Source organism: Plasmodium coatneyi, chromosome 9 (genome assembly GCF_001680005.1).
Source record: "Plasmodium coatneyi strain Hackeri chromosome 9, complete sequence".
NCBI classification, from domain to species: domain Eukaryota; phylum Apicomplexa; class Aconoidasida; order Haemosporida; family Plasmodiidae; genus Plasmodium; species Plasmodium coatneyi.
In genome coordinates, this window is record NC_033564.1 from 1,725,098 (window position 1) to 1,744,090 (window position 18,993).

Consider the following 18,993-nt stretch of genomic DNA (forward strand, 5'->3'; position numbering starts at 1 on the left):
ATCCTACATAAACCTTTACTCACTCATGCATTCACCTTAATTTTTTTTGTTTTTTTCTCTTTTCTTTTCTTCTAAAAATAATTTTTTCTTTTTCCTCCTTCTTGCTTCCTTCTTTTTTTTTTTTTTTTTCTTATTATTATTCTTCTTTTATTCTTTTAATTCTTTTTTTTCTTTTCTTATATATTTTTTCCCCCTTTTTCGTTGTTTCTTTTTTTTTTTTTTTTTTTCCTTTAAACTTCTTTTACTTACCTTCCAAAGGAGATAGGTCATAGCAGAAACACCAATGAAGACGGGAATGGTAGGAAGGTATGGGATAAGGAGGTCAAAATGGTTGACCATCTCGTCAGTAATCGGAAGAACGGAAGCGTTGGCTCCGCCAGCGTTCCCTGAATGAGCACTAGCTGTACCACCTCCTGAAGCACCTCCACCAGGAGCAGGTTGTTGAACACCATCTGCAGAAGGGTGTTGTGCTTCAGTAGGAGCAGGTTGTGTTGTTTGGGTCTCAGTTGCTGCGGGGGGAGCGGCTGGACCACCAGCTGGGACACCTCCACCGAATGCGTCCCGCGAGTCATTAATATCTTCATAAATATAAAGGACTCGTTCCTCTTTTCCCGGAAGTTCCTCTGGAGGATCAGGGGGTGATGGGTCGTCCGTTTTACCAGTACCCGTTTCACCTACATTAGGACCCAAACCTGTATGTGTACCTAAAGTGTTAATAGGGGTAGCATCAACCATAGTCGTGTCTGCAGCTTTACCTGTGGTAGTCCAAGTGCCTCCACGTTCGTAAATATCACCGTCAGAGGAATTATGCTTTGAAGGGTGATCCTCCAAAGGAAGGATTTTATCAAGCATTTCCTCAGTTAGTTCATTCATAGGAGGTAATTCTGTCACTTCCTGTTTGTTCCCAATCTTAGATTCTGCTTGCTCCTGTGATTTCTTTGGTACAGGTTGAGGGGCGTCCGTTTTTTTAACTTCAGACTTCTCTACTTTCAGCTCTGGTGCCTTACTTTCACCCAACAATTTTTCACTCTCCTTTTCAATTTTGTTTACTATTTCCTGAACATCCTGCGCCCCTTCGCTATCCTTCCTTGCTTTACTACATGATTCGTCCCCAATTCCTTTGTACATTTTTCCTAGCGTACTCCCCTGCTTCTTCATTTCTTCTATAATTAGCCCATATACACTTTTTCCATTTACGTTCAGATCACCGAATAGATCATATCTACATTTACTACATTCTTCCATTGTATCGTTCTTTTCGCACAGTTCATCCATTTTTTTATGAGCTTGCTCCACAGTTTTCAGTCCTTCCTTACTGAACTTCGTATAGAAGTGTACCCATGTCTTCAGTACTTCACACCTTAAAAATTCTTTCATCTTCCTATCCGCCTCAGTTTCATTTTTACCTTCCTTTTTCATTTCCTCAATTCTTCGTGCATTACCTAAAATGAACTTACACCACTCTGTGTTCTGTTTCTCACACGGTCCTGCGCCCTTAGAAGGTACATTACACTCGTTCGTCCACTCGCCCTCATCATATTTATCCATTTCCTTATGGAAAGTATTCACTATCCTGGTAATTTCCTTCTCTAATGCATCCTACAGAGGAAGGTAAAAAATTGTTCCATATGAAATTTGTTAATCCCTATTCCTTATATGATACTTATATGTGTGGGGAAGCATATTCCATGATTATAAGACATGCGATACAGTTCTGCAATATTCTTTTCATACTCGATCCTCCTGTTTCATTTCATCTTTATTCTTCTCCTTATACCACTGTTTCTTTAATTCATTGAATTTCTTCGTTACTGTTTCTTTCGTCCTAAGGGGTATCTTCTTCTTTGGTCCAGAGGTGGACGGTGGCTTCACAGTCTCCTCTGCAATTCTTTTCTTCACTTCCTGAATAGATGCATCCTCCTGGTCTGCCTCCTGTACAATATTCTTCAACGTGCTTTGTCTTTGTTGTTGCATATTCTGCAACCGTTCCTGCATTCTTTTCTGTATGTCTGCAGTTCTCCAATTTTCCTTGGAACATGAGTAATTTCTCTCTATTTTTCCCATTTTCCCCTTAATTTCATCATTCATAAGCCACTTGTATACACTGTATAGACCATCATCCTCACATCCTTCGAAGGTTCTAAAGCGTCTTTTATATATACACTCAGAATATTCATCCGGTGACATGGAAGACCCTAATTCTTCCATAGCGATGAAAGCATAAATAACATCAGCTAAACGCATACAGTGTTCCCCCCCGTAAAAGGATAACCATAGGTTAAAAATTTCACACTTAGCCCTACTGCTAACTTTCCCCGGATACTTGCTCATTCGTGGACCATAGCATTTCTCTCCTTCGTCGCCCATAGTTACAATACTAAGATTCCTTATAAGAACCTTGCAGAAATTTTTGTCCACTTCCCCCTGGAAGATGCCATATCCGTCGACGAATCCATCACAGATGGCATAGTTCACGCTGCATGTATTGTCACCACTTCCATCATCCTTCACTTCTTCAGAAAATATTCTGAATAAGTCCATAACTTCATTTTTTCCTGTTTTCTGTAAGTAAGAACAATATATATGTACGTCTATGTTTCTACATTCATTCCCTCCATATATTCCTATACACTATAAGTCTATATCATTAGCATAGTGCTTCCTTGGTATAAAGGAAGAAGAAAGAAATATATGCTTCCCTTACCCAGCGTGTTTGGAATATTTCTTCCATTTTTTCTTTATGGCTCTTATTATTACACTCCTCGTTCTCTATGGAACCAAAATAATGAAACAGCTGTGTTTTCGCAAGCAGTATGTGTGTATATATAGCTACGTAGGAGCAATACAAATGTTGTAGAGGACAGATGGAAACAACAAATAATGAGAAATGGAGAAAAGGAAGATGATAGAGGACGAAATATCGCGTTATAGTTTTCTTCTTACTTAGTTTTAGAAGTATGTCCTGTACTTTCCTCATTTCTCGGGTAACTTCATTAGCTTTATCCTTCAATCTGTGACTAATTTCTTCCATTTTTTCCTTTGGAACCTTACGATTCTGGTCATCCTCCGCGTCTTTTCTCTTGCACGCATTCCCTTCACTTATTTCCCACATTTTGTTTTTAATGCTCTCATTCATGAACCATTTATTAATATTCCCGAAAGTAGTACCATCCTCCTTTTCGTTCACTGCAAATTCCCCTGTATATATACAATTCTCATATTTATTTTGGACAAAGTTCTCGTTTATATTATTTATTGCTTTGAATGCATATTTAACATTCTCCTCAGTTACATTATACTTTGACCCATATAGAACTAGCCATAAGTTTAATAGATGACATGGAGCCTTCGGCTTCATAGCGTCCACCCTCCTCGTTATTCCATTATGGGTGTAGGTACTATCCTTCTTTGTTATTTTCCCTAAATTCCTCATAAGAATTTTACAGAAGCAACTAGGTAAGGTATTCCCGTCGACGCCCTCATTTTCTACGATTTGGTCGCAAACAGATGTGAAACCATCCTTCTCATCGTCGTCATTTAATGGCCTGTTGAATTCCTCAAATAAACTATACACCTGCTCGTTATTTGCATTCTAAAAATAGGAAGGAAACACATGTGTACATATTTATTCCTATATATACTTATGCTTCACCACCACCCCTAACAACCTGCCTTCCACCCTACTACCCCTAACAACCCACCTACCACCTTCCTCCTACCAAACACCAACGACCCCAGCAACCTTCCTTCCACCAACCACGACCCTAACAACCTCCATTCTACCACCCCTAACAACCTTCCTTCTAATGTCCCGAACAATCTTCATTCTAACACCCTAACAATCCACCTACCATCACCCTAACAAGGTTCCTTCAAGCGACCTAGCAGCACTTTTGACATGGAGAGGAATTCATGTTTCATTTAAATTGCATGTAGAAAATGTACAATTTCCTGTTTGTCTCCTCCCCTTTTTTTCCCCCCTTTTAAAAATTAGAAATCATATGGCATTTACCCATTTTTTCTGAAAGAAGTTGTCCATTTCATTGTCCAATGACGAGGGGCCTGAAGGAATGCAGGTAGAAGGTATGCGATGAAGGAAGGTTGTTAGGGTGATCGTAGGTGGGTTCTTAGGGTTGGTGATAGGTGGAAGGAAGATTGTTAGGGTGGTGGTAGGGTGGAAGGAAGATTGTTAGGGTGGTGGTAGGGTGGAAGGAAGATTGTTAGGGTGGTGGTAGGGTGGAAGGAAGATTGTTAGGGTGGTGGTAGGGTGGAAGGAAGATTGTTAGGGTGGTGGTAGGGTGGAAGGAAGATTGTTAGGGTGGTGGTAGGGTGGAAGGAAGATTGTTAGGGTGGTGGTAGGGTGGAAGGAAGATTGTTAGGGTGGTGGTAGGGTGGAAGGAAGATTGTTAGGGTGGTGGTAGGGTGGAAGGAAGATTGTTAGGGTGGTGGTAGGGTGGAAGGAAGATTGTTAGGGTGGTGGTAGGGTGGAAGGAAGATTGTTAGGGTGGTGGTAGGGTGGAAGGAAGATTGTTAGGGTGGTGGTAGGGTGGAAGGAAGATGATGATGAAAGAATGCGTTGGTAACTGTTCCTTCTCCTTCCTCGTTCCCCGTTCAACTTGTCTTTCTCCTTCTCGGGTTATTTCTTTGTATAACCTGTTCCAGTGGGGGAGGTGTGAGATAGTGATTGTTTAGAGGACTTTAATGCTTCAATCTTCTCCCTTATGCAATCTGCTTTCTTTTTATCTTTAGGGCACGATTCTGCGTTCCTTATTATTTGTTCTAAATCTTCATCCTTGGTTATACTGCCATCTGCTATTCCTTGCATAATACTTTCCATTTCTTCCTTTGACCAACCTTTCTTAGGATCAACTGTCTTCTGTAAATCTTCAGCCTTATTTTCTTTTAATAGTTGAATAATCTTTTTATTTTGCTCTGTCCCCTCGTTCACTGTTTTCTGTTCCTTCTTTCCTGCACTGCACAAGCGCCAACTTATTCTTGTACTTAATACAGTTGCTGAATTCCTTTGTTTTTCCATCCACTCTTCTAATGTTGTCCCAATAAACTTCCCACCGAACTTCATATCTTTAAATTCAACCCAATTGCACTTCGTATGGATATCCTCCATTTTAAATGAAGTTACCATTCCTTCTTTAGTTCCTTCAACAATTTCCATAATATCTCTCACATCGCACTTCTTCCTAAGGATTTCTACCATAGCACCATTTCCTACTATACACCTGAAATATTTCCTCATTTCTTCCTCCTCTGGCGGATCATTCCTTTTTTTTGCCCATTTACCTATTCCATTCATCCAGTATACTACTTTCAATAATATCTTACATACGTTCTTGGCCTGACCAAGCATTTGTCCGTCCCTAGGTTTCACATTAGCACATACGCTTACAACTTCTGGGGGCTCGTCGAAATTATTCAGGTCGTTCACCAATTCTTTGAACATTTCTCCTATATCGTCCCATATTTTTGCCTGCACATGGAGGGAACATATATAACACCCTTACATATGTATATCCTATTTTCACCTATTTCTTTCATATACTAGAATGTACATGCTATAATCTCCATTCTTTGAAGGTACTTTTATGTTCAATAGTAAATATTACATATCCTGCTTCCGTATTTATTCCTCTTGCTTCAGCCCATTTCCATAATAATGTTGCAAAGCGTGCAGCCATGTTAATTTATTCCTCCTGTTACATTAGTACTTTTTACATTCTGCTATATTTTTCTTTCTTAATATTCATTATCATATTACTCCCACCCCTATAGTACCCTTATATTCTTCACACATATTGAAGAATACTTCCACCTAAAAATTTTCTATTACTATTTCCCCGCACATTCATCCATTAAACTCTTAATTCCTCCTTGCTATTTATATTTTTATCCTTATTACTACTATTCCCATTTATTATTTATTTATACCTACATCAAAAAAAAGAAGAATTTAAGAATCGCATTTGCACTATCCTATTTATATTATTTCCCCTAAAAAAAAAAAAAAGTAGAAACGAAACCACTACCACCTTATCAATGTGCTACAGTCCTTAAACAGAAGAGGAGAAAAGGTTATTCACATGCAACTAACGTGCCCTGATGCACGCACACATGCCATATATATCCTTTATACCTGTTCCATTACATTTCTATTTTAACTACCCCTACATTTATTTTCTTTTTTTTTATTTATATACTTAAAGAAAAAAAAAAAAGAAGAATAACACCAACCCTCCTTTCCTTCACTTTTTTATACGCTGCCCTCTACTAAAACAAGAAGAAGAAGTGCTAATGACATTTTTTTTTTTCCCCTCCTTTTTCCCTCTTCTTTTCCCAAAAAACACAAACACTCCCCTCTTCATTCTTATACATTCCATTTTTCTCAAAGAAAAAAAAAAAGAGAGAAGAAACGTCTCAACCTTTTACACTGTATTCCTTAAAAAAAGGAAAAAGGAAAACAGGTTCAGGGAAGCCGCGATCCGGGTTAAGGGAAGGTAGGACCAGGCTTAGTGCTTAGACATGAGGGGCCTCAATTTTACGCTTCAAGCTTTAGGGTTCAGCATTTAGGTTTTAGGTTTTACTTTTTAGGTTTAAGGATTCAGAATTTACGCTTTAGCACCCAGGCCTTAGGGTTAAGGGTTTAGCGCTTAAGGCTCAGGGATTAGGCTTTAGGAATCAGGGTCTAAATTTGAGAGTTCAGGCTTCACGGTTCAGGGTTTAGCGGTTACTCATCAAGATTTAGGGTTCACTGATTACGATTAAGGATTTCTGGTTTAGCGTTTTAGTGCATAGGGTTTAAGGCTCACGTTTTAGGATTAACGGTTTTCAGGCTTACCCTTAGTACAAATGGATTTATAGTTAAAGAGTTGCTCGCAAAAATTCATCTAATTTGAAAACGCTAAAACGCTAAACGCTAAACCCTAAATCCCTAAAACATAAACCCTAAACCCTATATATTAAACCCTTAACCCGAAACTCTGAATCCCTAAAACATAAAACATAAACCCGAAAAACCTGAAGCCTAAACCCTGAATCCTGAAGCCTAAACCCCGAACCCTGCACCCTAAACCCTGCACCCTAAACCCTGAATCCTTAAACCCTAAACCCTAAAACCCTAAACCCTTAATCCTGAACTCTAAACCTAAGCCATAAACCCTTAAAACAAAACCCTAAAACCTGAAACCTAAATCCTGAACCCTAAGTCCTAAATCCTGAACTCTAAAACATAAAACCTAAATCCTGAACCCTAAACCCTAAAAAATGAAACCTAAATCCTAAACAATAAAGACCCTGAACCCTGAACCCTAAACCCTGAACTCTAAACACTGAACCCTAAACCCTAAACTCAGAACCCTAAAGTCTGAACGCTAAATCCCCGAACCCTCAACCCTGAACCCTAAAACCTGAATCCTAGCATAGCTAACCCTTTCATCGTAATACCCCTAACAGATTTATTCTAACACACTTAAACCTTCTATTGTAACACCGCTAACGGTTCATTCTAACACCCCGAAATACCCTACGTTCTAATACCCTTAACACATTCATTTTAAACCGCCTAACAAGCATCTTTCCCTTAGCAAGTAACTTCCCGCCACCATTAGCAACCTTTCTTCCACCTTCTTTCTAATCCACTCCTTCTAATTCCATCCTCCTAACCCGCTCTTTCTAACCCCCTCCTTCTAACCCGCTCTTTCTAACCCGCTCTTTCTAACCCCCTCCTTCTAACCCGCTCTTTCTAACCCCCTCCTTCTAACCAGCTCTTTCGAACCCCCTCCTTCTAACCCGCTCTTTCTAACCCCTCCTTCTAACCCGCTCTTTCTAACCCCCTCCTTCTAACCCGCTCTTTCTAACCCCCTCCTTCTAACCCGCTCTTTCGAACCCCCTCCTTCTAACCCGCTCTTTCTAACCCCCTCTTTCTAACCCTCTCCTGCTAACCCCTTCATTCTAAGCCTCTCCTGCTAACCCTTCATTCTAACCCCCTCATTCTAGCAAATCTTTCCTTTCCCTACTTCCTCCTTACCTTACCCCCCTCCTCCTAAATCCTTCCTTGAATTCCTCCTCCTTAGGCCCTTCTTTTCTATTTTTCTTTCCTCCCTTTTTCTTCTTTCCTTCATCTTTTCATTCTCTTATACTTTCTTCTATAGTACTAATGAGCTTATGCTAATGTGTAATTAATATGAGCCGGAAAAAAAATTTCCCATTATTTCGATTGGTTGCTAAATTTCTTTTTGCTGAAGATCCAAAATATGTTCATTAAATTTTTTTTTTTTTTTTTTTTTGTTATAGGTTTTCTTTACCTTCATAATTCCTTTTTTCCCTTTTTTTTTTTTAAATATATAAATACTTTCCTGTAAAGGTCAGCATTTCCTTTTTTCTTTTTTCCAAACCCCCTTCGTTTGGAGCACTTTTCCTTATGCAGGGTTATTCATACATAAAAATGGAAGGAAAAAAAAAAAAAAAAAAAAATTAAATTGAATTAAATTGGATTGAATTAATTCCTAATATTTAAAATTAAAAAAAATAAAAAAAAAATTAAGTCTACCCTTCTAAAATTAAAAAAAAAAGGCAACAAATAAGCAGCAACGAAAAAAAAAAAAAAGAAAAGAGGTGCTTGGCTTACACTGCTTTTTTTTTTTCTTTTGCGCAAAGTTGTCCATTTCTAGCGAAATATCCCTTTTACATGCGCTTCTCCTCCTCTCCGCAAAAAAAAAGAGTCTTCTTACAAAAAAAATTGTTCTTACAAAAAAAAAAAATTCCGATATTTTCGAAAAATTATTTCCGTATTTAAAAATGGTAAAAAAAAATTTATGAAGTCAAAATTTTATAACAAAAACAATAAGCATTTTAATCCTTCAATAAAGAAGAAATTATCCCCAATAAATCAAAATAAAGTGGGGAAGAAAACATTTTTTTTTTCCCGCCTTTATATTAATTACACACGAACGTAAACAATTTAATACAAAACGAAAAAAAAAAAAAAATATTTACTACACCCTAAACCACGAATCTTAACATTTAACCTGCTCCTTAGGAAGAATGTATTCCACAGTAAACCCGGAATCTGAACTTGGAATCTGTTCCGCAGTAACACTTTCCTTAAGAACTTCCTCCTTAGGAACAAAGTCTTCCTCCCTAAACCCGGAATTTGAACTTGGAAACTCTTCCATCGGAACAATGTATTGCTCCCTAAACCCGGAATCTGAACATGGAACCTTTTCCTCAGGAACAAAAACTTCCTCCCTAAACCCGCAATCTGAACTTGGAACATCTTCCTTAGGAACAAAATCTTCTTTCATAAATTCAGAACCCATAAACACTAGAACCAAAATTTCAAAAAAGTCTTCCTTCGTCGAATGCAGGTCCTTTTTTTGACATTCGTTTAAGACTTCTAAATGAATATCAATAATGGTACGTTGACCAACACGGCGACCAACGCCCTGTTTTTTTGACCTCTTTGTTTTTGTTGAAACAGATCTTGGTTGTCTTCGTTCCTTTACTAAGGTATATTCATGTGAACCATCATCCTGGTCGTCCACATGATCAAGGAGTGGTTCATCCAAAGTTGGAGGACCAGATACGTGATGAGCTCTTCTGTGACGTTTTCTTCCTTTACCGACCAGGAAAAAATACTGCAAAAAAAAAAAAAGAAGGAAAATGTTTTTTTAGAGAGCTGAGTGTTGCTCTTAGAATAGGAATTACTACTTTTGACCTAAGTGCGAAATGTGTACATTTGAGGTTAAAATTGAGGTGTTTTTACCTTCCAAAGGAGGTAGGTCATAGCAGAAAAACCAAGGAACATAGGAATGGTAGGAAGGTATGGGGTAAGGTCGGAAAGGGCGATTTCTTCCTTGGTACTACGTGGGACAGGAACAGCGGAAGGGATGCCTCGGGCACCTCTGCTTCCATTACCCCTTACTGATGCTGGAGAACTCTTAGGTGAGGGTAATGTTTGTGTTGATGGTCCTGTTGGAGGTGGTGGAAGAGGTGATCGAGCTGGAAAGACGGGGGATGCTGGTGCTTGGGTTTGTGAACCTGGATTTGAGGTTCCTGTAGAACCGGAACCAGAAGAACCTGGGTTCCAAGTTCCCGTACTACCGGTACCAGAAGAACCTAAAAAATAAAAAAGAGAGAAGGGTGTGCTTCAGTTTATCCTTCTTCCTTCTTTCTTTTCTTTCATTACTATTCTTTCTTTTCTTTTTAATTCTTTTCCTTTTTTTTTTTTTTATTTTTCTCCTTTCTTTTTTACTTTATGTGCACTCTTTCCGGGTGCGCACACTTCTTTCACTTTCTAATTTTTTACGTCCTAAATTTTTTTTACTTTTTTACACTTCTTTCACCTTCTAATTTTTTTTACGCGTCCTAATTTTTTTTACGCGTCCTAATTTTTTTACACGTCCTAATTTTTTACACGTCCTAATCTTGTACACGTCCTAATCTTTTACACGTCCTAATTTTGTTACGTCCTAATTTTGTTACGTCCTAATTTTGTTACGTCGTAATTTTTTATACTTCTTACTTCGCATTTATTTTTATTTTACCCTTTCCCCTTTTTCACTTTTATTCTTTTTCTTTCTTTCCTTTTTTACATCATCCTTCTTTACACGTTAAATCTTCCTTCCACCTTCGACCAACGTATAACCCCTAACATCCTACCACCCTAAACATCACTCCCCATACCACGAACCATTATTCCTATACACTGGAACCTTAACTTTAAGTCTGAAATCCTACTCACACCATAAACCCAGAACCCTGAATGCTAAACCCTAAACCTTAAATCATAAACCCTGCACCCTTGAGTATGAAATCCTATGCACACACCCCAAAATGCGAAATTCCTGCACCCTGAACCTCAATTCCCACAACCTGGACCACCATTTCTAACTGCGGAAACCTAAACCTTATTTTTTTCCTATTCTTTTTTTCCTTTTTCCTTTCTCGCTCAATTTTTTTCTTTTTTTACTTTTTTCTTTTCTTCTAATATTAAATTTTTTTCTTTTTCTTTTTTTCACCTTTTACTCTTTAGTTTTTAGATGCATCTTATGGATGTACACTTAGACAAGAAAAGTTCATTCTTTAATTGTACTTACCATGCTTTGCTGGATGTGGACCCGCCCCCGCCTGAGCACCAGGGCCGGAAGTATGTCCAGAAGGAGTTTGGGTGTCTGTTCCGGTAATTGGAGTTTGACTATTAGCGTGTGTAGGGGTAGAAACTGAAGTAGTAGAAATAGTTGCATCAGTCATAGTAGTATCTGCAGCTTTATTTGTAATGGAAAAGGTTCCACGTGCTGAAATTTTTTCAAATTCATCACCTGTATCAGATGGACTTCTAGGTTCCTGGAAGCATGCTTCAATATTTGCATTAGCATCAGCTTCTTTGTTATCACAATTCACAGTTACAGACTTACCTCCTTCCTTTGGTGCAGGTGCTGACTTTGCAACATTGTTCTGTCCTGATGCTGCGGGTGAGTGCCCTAGATTACGTTTCTTCTCCATCTTCATCTTAATTACCTTAACCTTCTGTTCTACCTTCTCCTTCAAGTGTGGATGCTTATCCTCTACTTTTCTTACCTCCGTCTTCATTTCCTCCAACTCCCTTTGAATTTGCTCCTCCAAATTTTCCGATTTCTCCATTCTCGCACCCACCTCAGAACTTGCTCCTTCCACATTATTCCTTATAATTATTGGTACATTCCCAACTGTAGTATACCTTCCTTCTTTTTCCTTGCACCAATTTTTCCCATGTATTTCTCCCAATTCTTTCTTTTTCGCCTTGCACATAAGACTGTTAGTAATTAGATATACTATATCTTTGTCTTTTCTATAGGTACCTTTAATTTTCCATAATTCGCATTTCCTACTGTTATTCCCACTGTTTAGAATATTATGTACAATAGTCATTGCATTGTACACATATTTAGCACTCTCCTCTTTATTACAATTATTCTTTACATATATTAGCCATAGGTTGAAAAGATCACATCTTGTAATGCAATCATTCTTCTTCGCTGATCTTTCCATTTCTTCCTCACACTTGAATTCCTTCCCTTCAGTTGTCATTAGTAAGTTTTTTATTAATAATTTACAGAATTCCTGGCCTCCCGCATCTAACTCTATACCTAATTCATCCTTCGTATCTGTACATATTGCTGATAAGGCTTCCCACCAGTCCCAATCATAATACCCTCCGTTCTCCTTAATCGGTGTGTTGTTTAATTTTGTGAACCACTCACCTATGGAAACTATATAGGGGTGCCAAGTAATACATGTATAATTTATTCGCTGTTCCTTCAAATTAATTTATTACTCTATATTTACATGTAAAGGTAGGAACATGTACTTATATAATGTTCCCATATACTTCATGGAATACTTTGGTAGAATAGTTCTTCCTTACTCGTTTCACCTTCCTCTAATACTTTATCCAACTCTTCGTCACAGTCTGATCCACTTGCTACCCTTGGTGGGGGTGATGGTTTTGGACATATGGTATTTAGAGTTGTTTGAATTTCATTGTTCTTTCCATCGAGCAATTTATCCACCTTCCCTATATTATCTTTGTCTTCGTCGCAACTCCCTTTTTTCCAAAGGTCCTTATTCGTGTTCATTTTACACTTTGCATATTCCTTATACCTTTCACACACTGGGCACTTATCACTTTCATTCTGGCATGGAGACGTTTTATTTTTAATATCAATACTTTTACTAAAGGCATGATTTATGCCTTCTTCTACATCACATTTAGGTGTGCGCCCCTCCGTTAGTTTTTCCATTTTATTTGCGTATGCATTAAGTAGGAGGCAGTACATAGTTCGATCGAACTGTTGGTTATGTTCAGCTTTCTTCTTCTCCTTTTCACTACTTCCATCCCCTTTTTGAACATTGTAAATATACCTTAATCCCCTCACAATGAACTTGCACGCCGCTCTTTCGGCTTCTGTCTTTATTTTACTTCCACCATTCGTGCCTTCGCATAGATTATCAGTATCCTTGTTGTCAGTGGTCATAGCAGTAGACAATTTTTCCAATCTACCCTTGACGTCCGTGTCCCAAAATACACACTATGAAAAGAAAAAAAGGGAAGATTAACAGAACACACATATGTGTATGTTCCACGTGCATCCACAGCGCCCGTAGACATTCATCCTTCCTTAAATGTGCAGAATGTACACTGTCCACTAAAATGGCCGTAACTATAGTGGACATTATTGTTCATTTACCCAGGTTTGTTTGCTCGTGTCTGAAGTTTTCCGGTCTTTAAACCAATTATTTGTCACGCAATTTACGCGATTGCATAAGGAGTTATTTAGATTATTTATATCAGATAGAGTTGTTGTTATTTGGTCATTCCCCTTGAGCAGTTCATCCAACTTCACTTTTATATTCTCATTGTATGTCAGGCAACTTGAACTTTTTCCTTTATCAAACAGATTATCCGCCACGCTCAGTGTGCAATTTAGGTCAGGTTCCCTTGTGCAAGTAGCACAATTATTATTCATATTAGTCTCATTATCCACACACCATTCATCCATCTTTTCATTTCCCTTTTTAAACATTTCTTTTATTTTGTCTTCTGTAATAGGACATGTTCTCCCCTCTGTTTCCTTTATGAGAAGATCTGCATATGTATTCAGGAATAGACAGTATTTGGTTTGACTTGTTAATCTATTATTTTTCGCTTTCACATCCTTGCCCGAACTTTGAAGACCGTATATATATTTTAATGCTTTAACAATGTAATTACATGCTTTCTTTTCTGTTTCTGTCATTGTGTTATTCTTTCCACTAGCAGTCTCTTTGCACAGTTCACTATCATCTTTAGTCTTATCAGTCATAGCTTTAGACAATTCATTCAGTCTACTATTGACGTCCTTATTCCAAAATGTACACTAAGAGGAAGGGAAAAGGAAATAAGGAAGGAAGAATGCAGAATAGAAGAAATACGTATATACTTAAAGTACGTGCAAGACTTATCGTCATACTCCCAGAACATATGTATGAGGCATATATTCCATTGAAATGACCCTTCCTGTTGTGATGATCATTAATACTCCTTACCCAGTCTTGTTTGCCACCTACTTCTCTGTCTTTAAACCAATTATGTGCTACACAATTTGCACGTTCACATAAGGTACTTGCATTTCTTATGGTAGTGAGAGTTCTTTGTATTTCTTTATTCTTCTCGTCGAATATTGTCTCTATTTTTTCTTTTATCTTTGTTTTGGCTATTTCGCACTTAGAATAGTCCTTCATCTCACAAAGCTCACAATTATTATTCGCACATGCATCATTTTTAATTTTTTGCCCTTCACTAAAAGCACGGTTTATGCCTGCCTCTATGGGGCACGGGAACTGTTTTGCCTGTTCCTTTAACTTTCGTGTGAACATATTTAATGCAACACATGCCATTGTCTGCTTAAACAGTTGGTCATCTGAATGTTCCTTCTCTTTTTTTGCCTTCTGACTTTGTTCCAAATTATCTCCTACCTCCTCTTTTTTAATTTTATAAATATATTCTAACCCCTTAACTATAAAAGTACATGCCCATCTGTCGGACTCCGTTACTTTAGGATCATTCCAATTGGTTTTGTTGCACCGACTGTCGAAAGTTGTACTTTTCTTCGTTACTTCATCAAGGATGTCCTTCCATTGAGTTTCGACGTCATCCTTAATTGTGCTCTGTCAATATCAGGAAACAGGGCAATGGGGCATATATGTGTTCACTCATTATATATACATGGGCCCTATGGCCCATGTTTCTTTTTTTATTTATATGGAGCACATTATTTGTTGTACTGCCATTGGCAATGGTGGGCACTATTGTTCCCTTACCCAAGTCTTGTCTTGTTCCTTATGATCCCTGTTTGTGAACCATTTCTCTGTTACACATTTTACACGTTCACACTGGTCACCTTCGTTACAGGGTGTCTCTGCAGCATATAGGGAAGGAATGGAAAAAATGGAAGAACAAAAATATATGATTATATATAAAAGAAAATGGTAAGGCAGTAATGATGGTAGAAATGGTGATGGACGTGGTAGGATGATGATATTGTCTACACACTTTCCCCCGCCCCCCCTCCTATTTCGCTCTTTCCTTCTTTTCATTCGTCCTTTTTTTTCTTCTCTTTCGTCCTTTTTTTCCCTTTTCTTTCCTTTTCTTTCTTTCTTTCTTTCACTCCTTTCTTCTTTTTTCTTTTCTTCTTTCTTCTATCTTTCTTTTTCTACCTTTTTTTCCTATTCACATCTTAGATGTATACCCCTTCCTAAACACCTGAACATAAGGCCACATTGTTGTTGTTAAAAACCCGGAACCCTAAACCCTTTTATTTTTTTTCTTTTTTTTTTTTTCTTTATTTTTTTTTTTTTCTTTTTTTTTTTTGTTTCTTTCTTTCGCCCCCTTTTTCTTCTTTCTCTGTTAGGGGAGGTATGAAAGAAGAAAAAGAGGGCGAAGGAAAGAAACAAAAAAAAAAAAAAAAAAGAAAGGACAGTGATTAGAGTGGTATTAGAATGGAAGGCTTAGGCGTGGTAGTATGGAAGTACACCCTCCACCCCTTTAGGTAGTGGTGTCCACCCTTCCATTGTGGGATGCACCCTTTTTTGTTGTCGTTGTTAACTATTTTTATTTGGTTATAGAGTAATCCGTTGATAGGATTTACCTGGTGGTGGTAATGGTTCTTTTAACTTCTCCTGTATTGTTCCCTCTAATTCTGGAAATTCCTTTTTCACTTCCCCCAGCACTTCTTCTTTATTACCTTCGGATATGAACTTCCCTTCTTTAACTATTTCCTCCACTTCCTGCCTCTCCTTTTTATTGTAACCTGTTACATTTTTCACCTTACTCTCCTGTTCATCCTTCTCACTCTTTGGCTTCATTCTACTGCTACCGACATTGCATATGTTCCTCTCTTCGCCCTTCACACTTTGATAGTCGCCCAATGCGTTTTTGTTTTTTTCTATCCATTCTTTCACTTTTTCCCCTACTAATTTTGTTCCTATTCTTTGATGTTTAAAGTTTACACTTCCACATTGTTCTATTCTATTCTTCCTATCCCAAGCACTTAACCATGATTCGGTAGCTGCTGAAGCATGCACTAACATATCTTCTAATTGACAGTGACCCTCAAACATGGACATTATAGCTACATTCCCGACTATACACCTTAACATTAACTCTTCCTCCTTCTGCTCATCCGTCATTCCTTTAATTTCCATTGGTTTCAAGGTTTGGTTAAATCCATTCATATAGAGCATTAATTTAATCAAGGCCTTACATAAAGGTTTGCTCCAATTTTTATGGAACCCTATGGTACTCTCATACATACTTTCTTCACACATGTCTTGTATATCCTTCAATTCAACCCACATGTAGTTCTTTATTGATTTTAGAATTCTTTCCATTCTTTTCCATATTTCCGCCTAAATTTTATATAAAAATTAGAAAAGCGTACGTTATATTTCTATTACTCATATTTCCAATATCTACATGAAAGTATAAGTAATTTAGGACACATGCTCAGTTCCCCTTTATGATGATAATTCCTTACGTCTACTATGTCCGGTTTATATCTTTGTCTATCCCTGAACCATTTATCTATAAATTTCCTTATAACTTTGTCCATGGTGCTGAAAATATTATAAAATATATGTCCAATAGTACTTGGAGGACTATTCCTTCATGTATGCATATTTCAATATTTAGGTGCTCTCCGAGCTCCTGTCCTTATTTCTCATTATTCATATTGCCATTCCTATATTCTTCCATTACTTCTTCTAACTTATTGTATGATATTTCATTCTTCCTTTAATATTAGTAATCTCCTTTTACTATTCTACTTATACATACAATACATTTGCATCCGCTTTCCGTACTTCCTTTATTATAGAATTTTCCTCTCTGAACCAGGTGGAAAAGGAATGCAGTCAGAAACAACCTTCCCATTCTTTCTTCCTTATATATATTGCATTATTCCTAAGAAAAAAGAAGAGTTACCCATCTTTTTTTTTTTTCCTTCCTTTTTCTAATCTCCTTTTCCAAGAAAAGATTGCTTAAACTTCCTTCTCTTCGTTATACACCTGCATTCTTCCCCAAAAAAAAGAACGGAAGAAGAAGAAGAAGGTAGGTTATTCTCTCCTTCTTCTTCTTCTTCTTCTTCTTCTCTCCAATTTTTTCTTTTATTTTTTTTTTTCTATTTCCCTTTTCTTTTAAAAAAAAAGAGGGAAGAGGAATTATTCACCTTACTTCTTTTCTCTTTTTTTTACTTTTCTCTTCTTTTCTTTCCTTCTTTTCTTTCCTTCTTTTCTTTCCTTCTTTTCTTTCCTTCTTTTCTTTCCTTCTTTTCTTTCCTTCTTTTCTTTCCTTCTTTTTTTTTTCTTTTTTTTTTTTTTTTTTGTTCTTTTTGTTCATTTTTTTTTTTTTTCTTCTTTTTTTAAAAATTTATTTTTTCCTTTAAAAAGGAAAACAATTTTCCGTTCTTCTTCCTTTATGCATTGCACATTCCTAAGAAGAAATGAAAGAGAGAGAAAAACAAACATTGCCTCCTTCTTTCCTATATCTTCTACCTATGTACTCCCCTTTTTTTTGCATTTTCCTTTATGCACTACATTCTTCCTAAAGGAAAAGAAGAGGAAGAAGGAGGGAAGGAATTAGGGTTCCCACATTCTTTTCTCCTTTTTTTTCTTTATTTTTCTTTTCCTTCAATCTTCTTTTCCTTCTTTTTTTTTTTTTGTTCTTTTTAAAGAAGAGAATATATAAAAAGAAAGAAAAAGAGATTAGAAAATCTTTTTCTTTTTCTTTTTGGAGAATTTTCTCCTTTTAATAAGGAAGAATGGAAGGAAAAAAGAGGAAGGATGAAAAAGAAAGAAAGGAAGAAGGAAAGGAATTACGTTTCTTCATTCTTTTCTTCTTTTTTTTTTTTCTTTTTTTCTTTTCTTTACTTTTATTCCTTTTTGCTTTTTTTTTGTTTTTTTTTTTTTCCGCTTTTCTTTTGGAAAAAAGAAGAGGGAGGAATTATCCACGTTTTCTTTCTTTCTTCACTTCCATTCTTCTTTTTTTCTTTCTTCTTTCTTTAAAAAAAAAAAAAAAAAAAAAAAGAGGGACGAATTATTCACCTTCTTCTTTTTTATTTTTTTTTATACTTCTTTTTTTTTCTTTTTCTTCCTTAAAACTTTTTTTTTAATTTTTCTTTTCCTTAAAATTTTTCTTTTTTTTCTTTTTAAAATTTTTTTTTTTTTTTACATATAAAACAAACTTCCCTCCTTCCCATGTACACTTACATTCCTTCTAGAGGAAAAAGCAGGAAGGAGAAAGGGAGAGAGAAAGAATAAGAAAAAAAGTGTAAAATTTTAGAGAAAAGAAGAGATCAAATAAGAAAAAGGAAGAAGGAAAAAAGAAGAGAAGTTAGATAATTCCTCCTTTATTAAGGGAGAATGCAATTGTACATAGGAAGGGAAGGGAAAGGAAGGAAGCGAGAATGTGTAGAATGGTGTAGTAGGTTCTTTCATTTTTTAACCCTTCTTATTCCACCTGTACTAACTATAACTACTCTAAAAGAAATGTTCGTTCTTATAGTAATACTAAAAGGAAGTTATGATAAAAGACGAAAAAAAAGAAATAAAATAAATACACAGTTGGATGAGTAGCTTAGGTTAAGCGAGAGACATGCATAAGTAATGAACACGAGGGAATAAGTCCAATGGAATTATAAAATAAAGGTAGGGCTTACTGCGATCCGGTGAATGCGTAGGATTATGCAAATGAATAGTTCCCAACGGATGTTAGCCTCTGACTACGGTGTTCTTGAAAAAGGGAATAAGCCTTGGGGAGCACTTTTCCAAAAACATCACAGTTGATGTGGTACGATGTGGTATTCCGCAGCAGTGGGGAGTCAGTTCGTGCGGTTGGTCACCTAATTGTGAGGAGTTTCTTCAAATAAGTGTCTTCTACAAAGGAAGATAGGGGTTATTTGTGATAGA

General features: G+C 36.8%; 1 protein-coding gene across 1 annotated transcript in view; it reads right to left on the bottom strand.

Moving 5' to 3' along the window:
• Positions 1-16,640, bottom strand: part of PCOAH_00026750 (SICA antigen) — a gene marked incomplete at both ends in the record, with an annotated part of 28,710 nt that extends 12,070 nt beyond the window's left edge. The window contains 15 exons of the mRNA XM_020059480.1: positions 250-1,599; positions 1,735-2,562; positions 2,705-2,769; positions 2,944-3,592; positions 4,013-4,062; positions 4,654-5,485; positions 9,039-9,647; positions 9,935-9,981; positions 11,109-12,251; positions 12,416-13,079; positions 13,239-13,907; positions 14,077-14,697; positions 14,851-14,948; positions 15,678-16,437; positions 16,566-16,640. Of these exons, the coding sequence (XP_019914753.1) occupies positions 250-1,599; positions 1,735-2,562; positions 2,705-2,769; positions 2,944-3,592; positions 4,013-4,062; positions 4,654-5,485; positions 9,039-9,647; positions 9,935-9,981; positions 11,109-12,251; positions 12,416-13,079; positions 13,239-13,907; positions 14,077-14,697; positions 14,851-14,948; positions 15,678-16,437; positions 16,566-16,640 (8,460 nt within the window). The remainder of the gene's footprint in view (positions 1-249; positions 1,600-1,734; positions 2,563-2,704; positions 2,770-2,943; positions 3,593-4,012; positions 4,063-4,653; positions 5,486-9,038; positions 9,648-9,934; positions 9,982-11,108; positions 12,252-12,415; positions 13,080-13,238; positions 13,908-14,076; positions 14,698-14,850; positions 14,949-15,677; positions 16,438-16,565) is intronic.
• Positions 16,641-18,993: the final 2,353 nt, after the last annotated feature.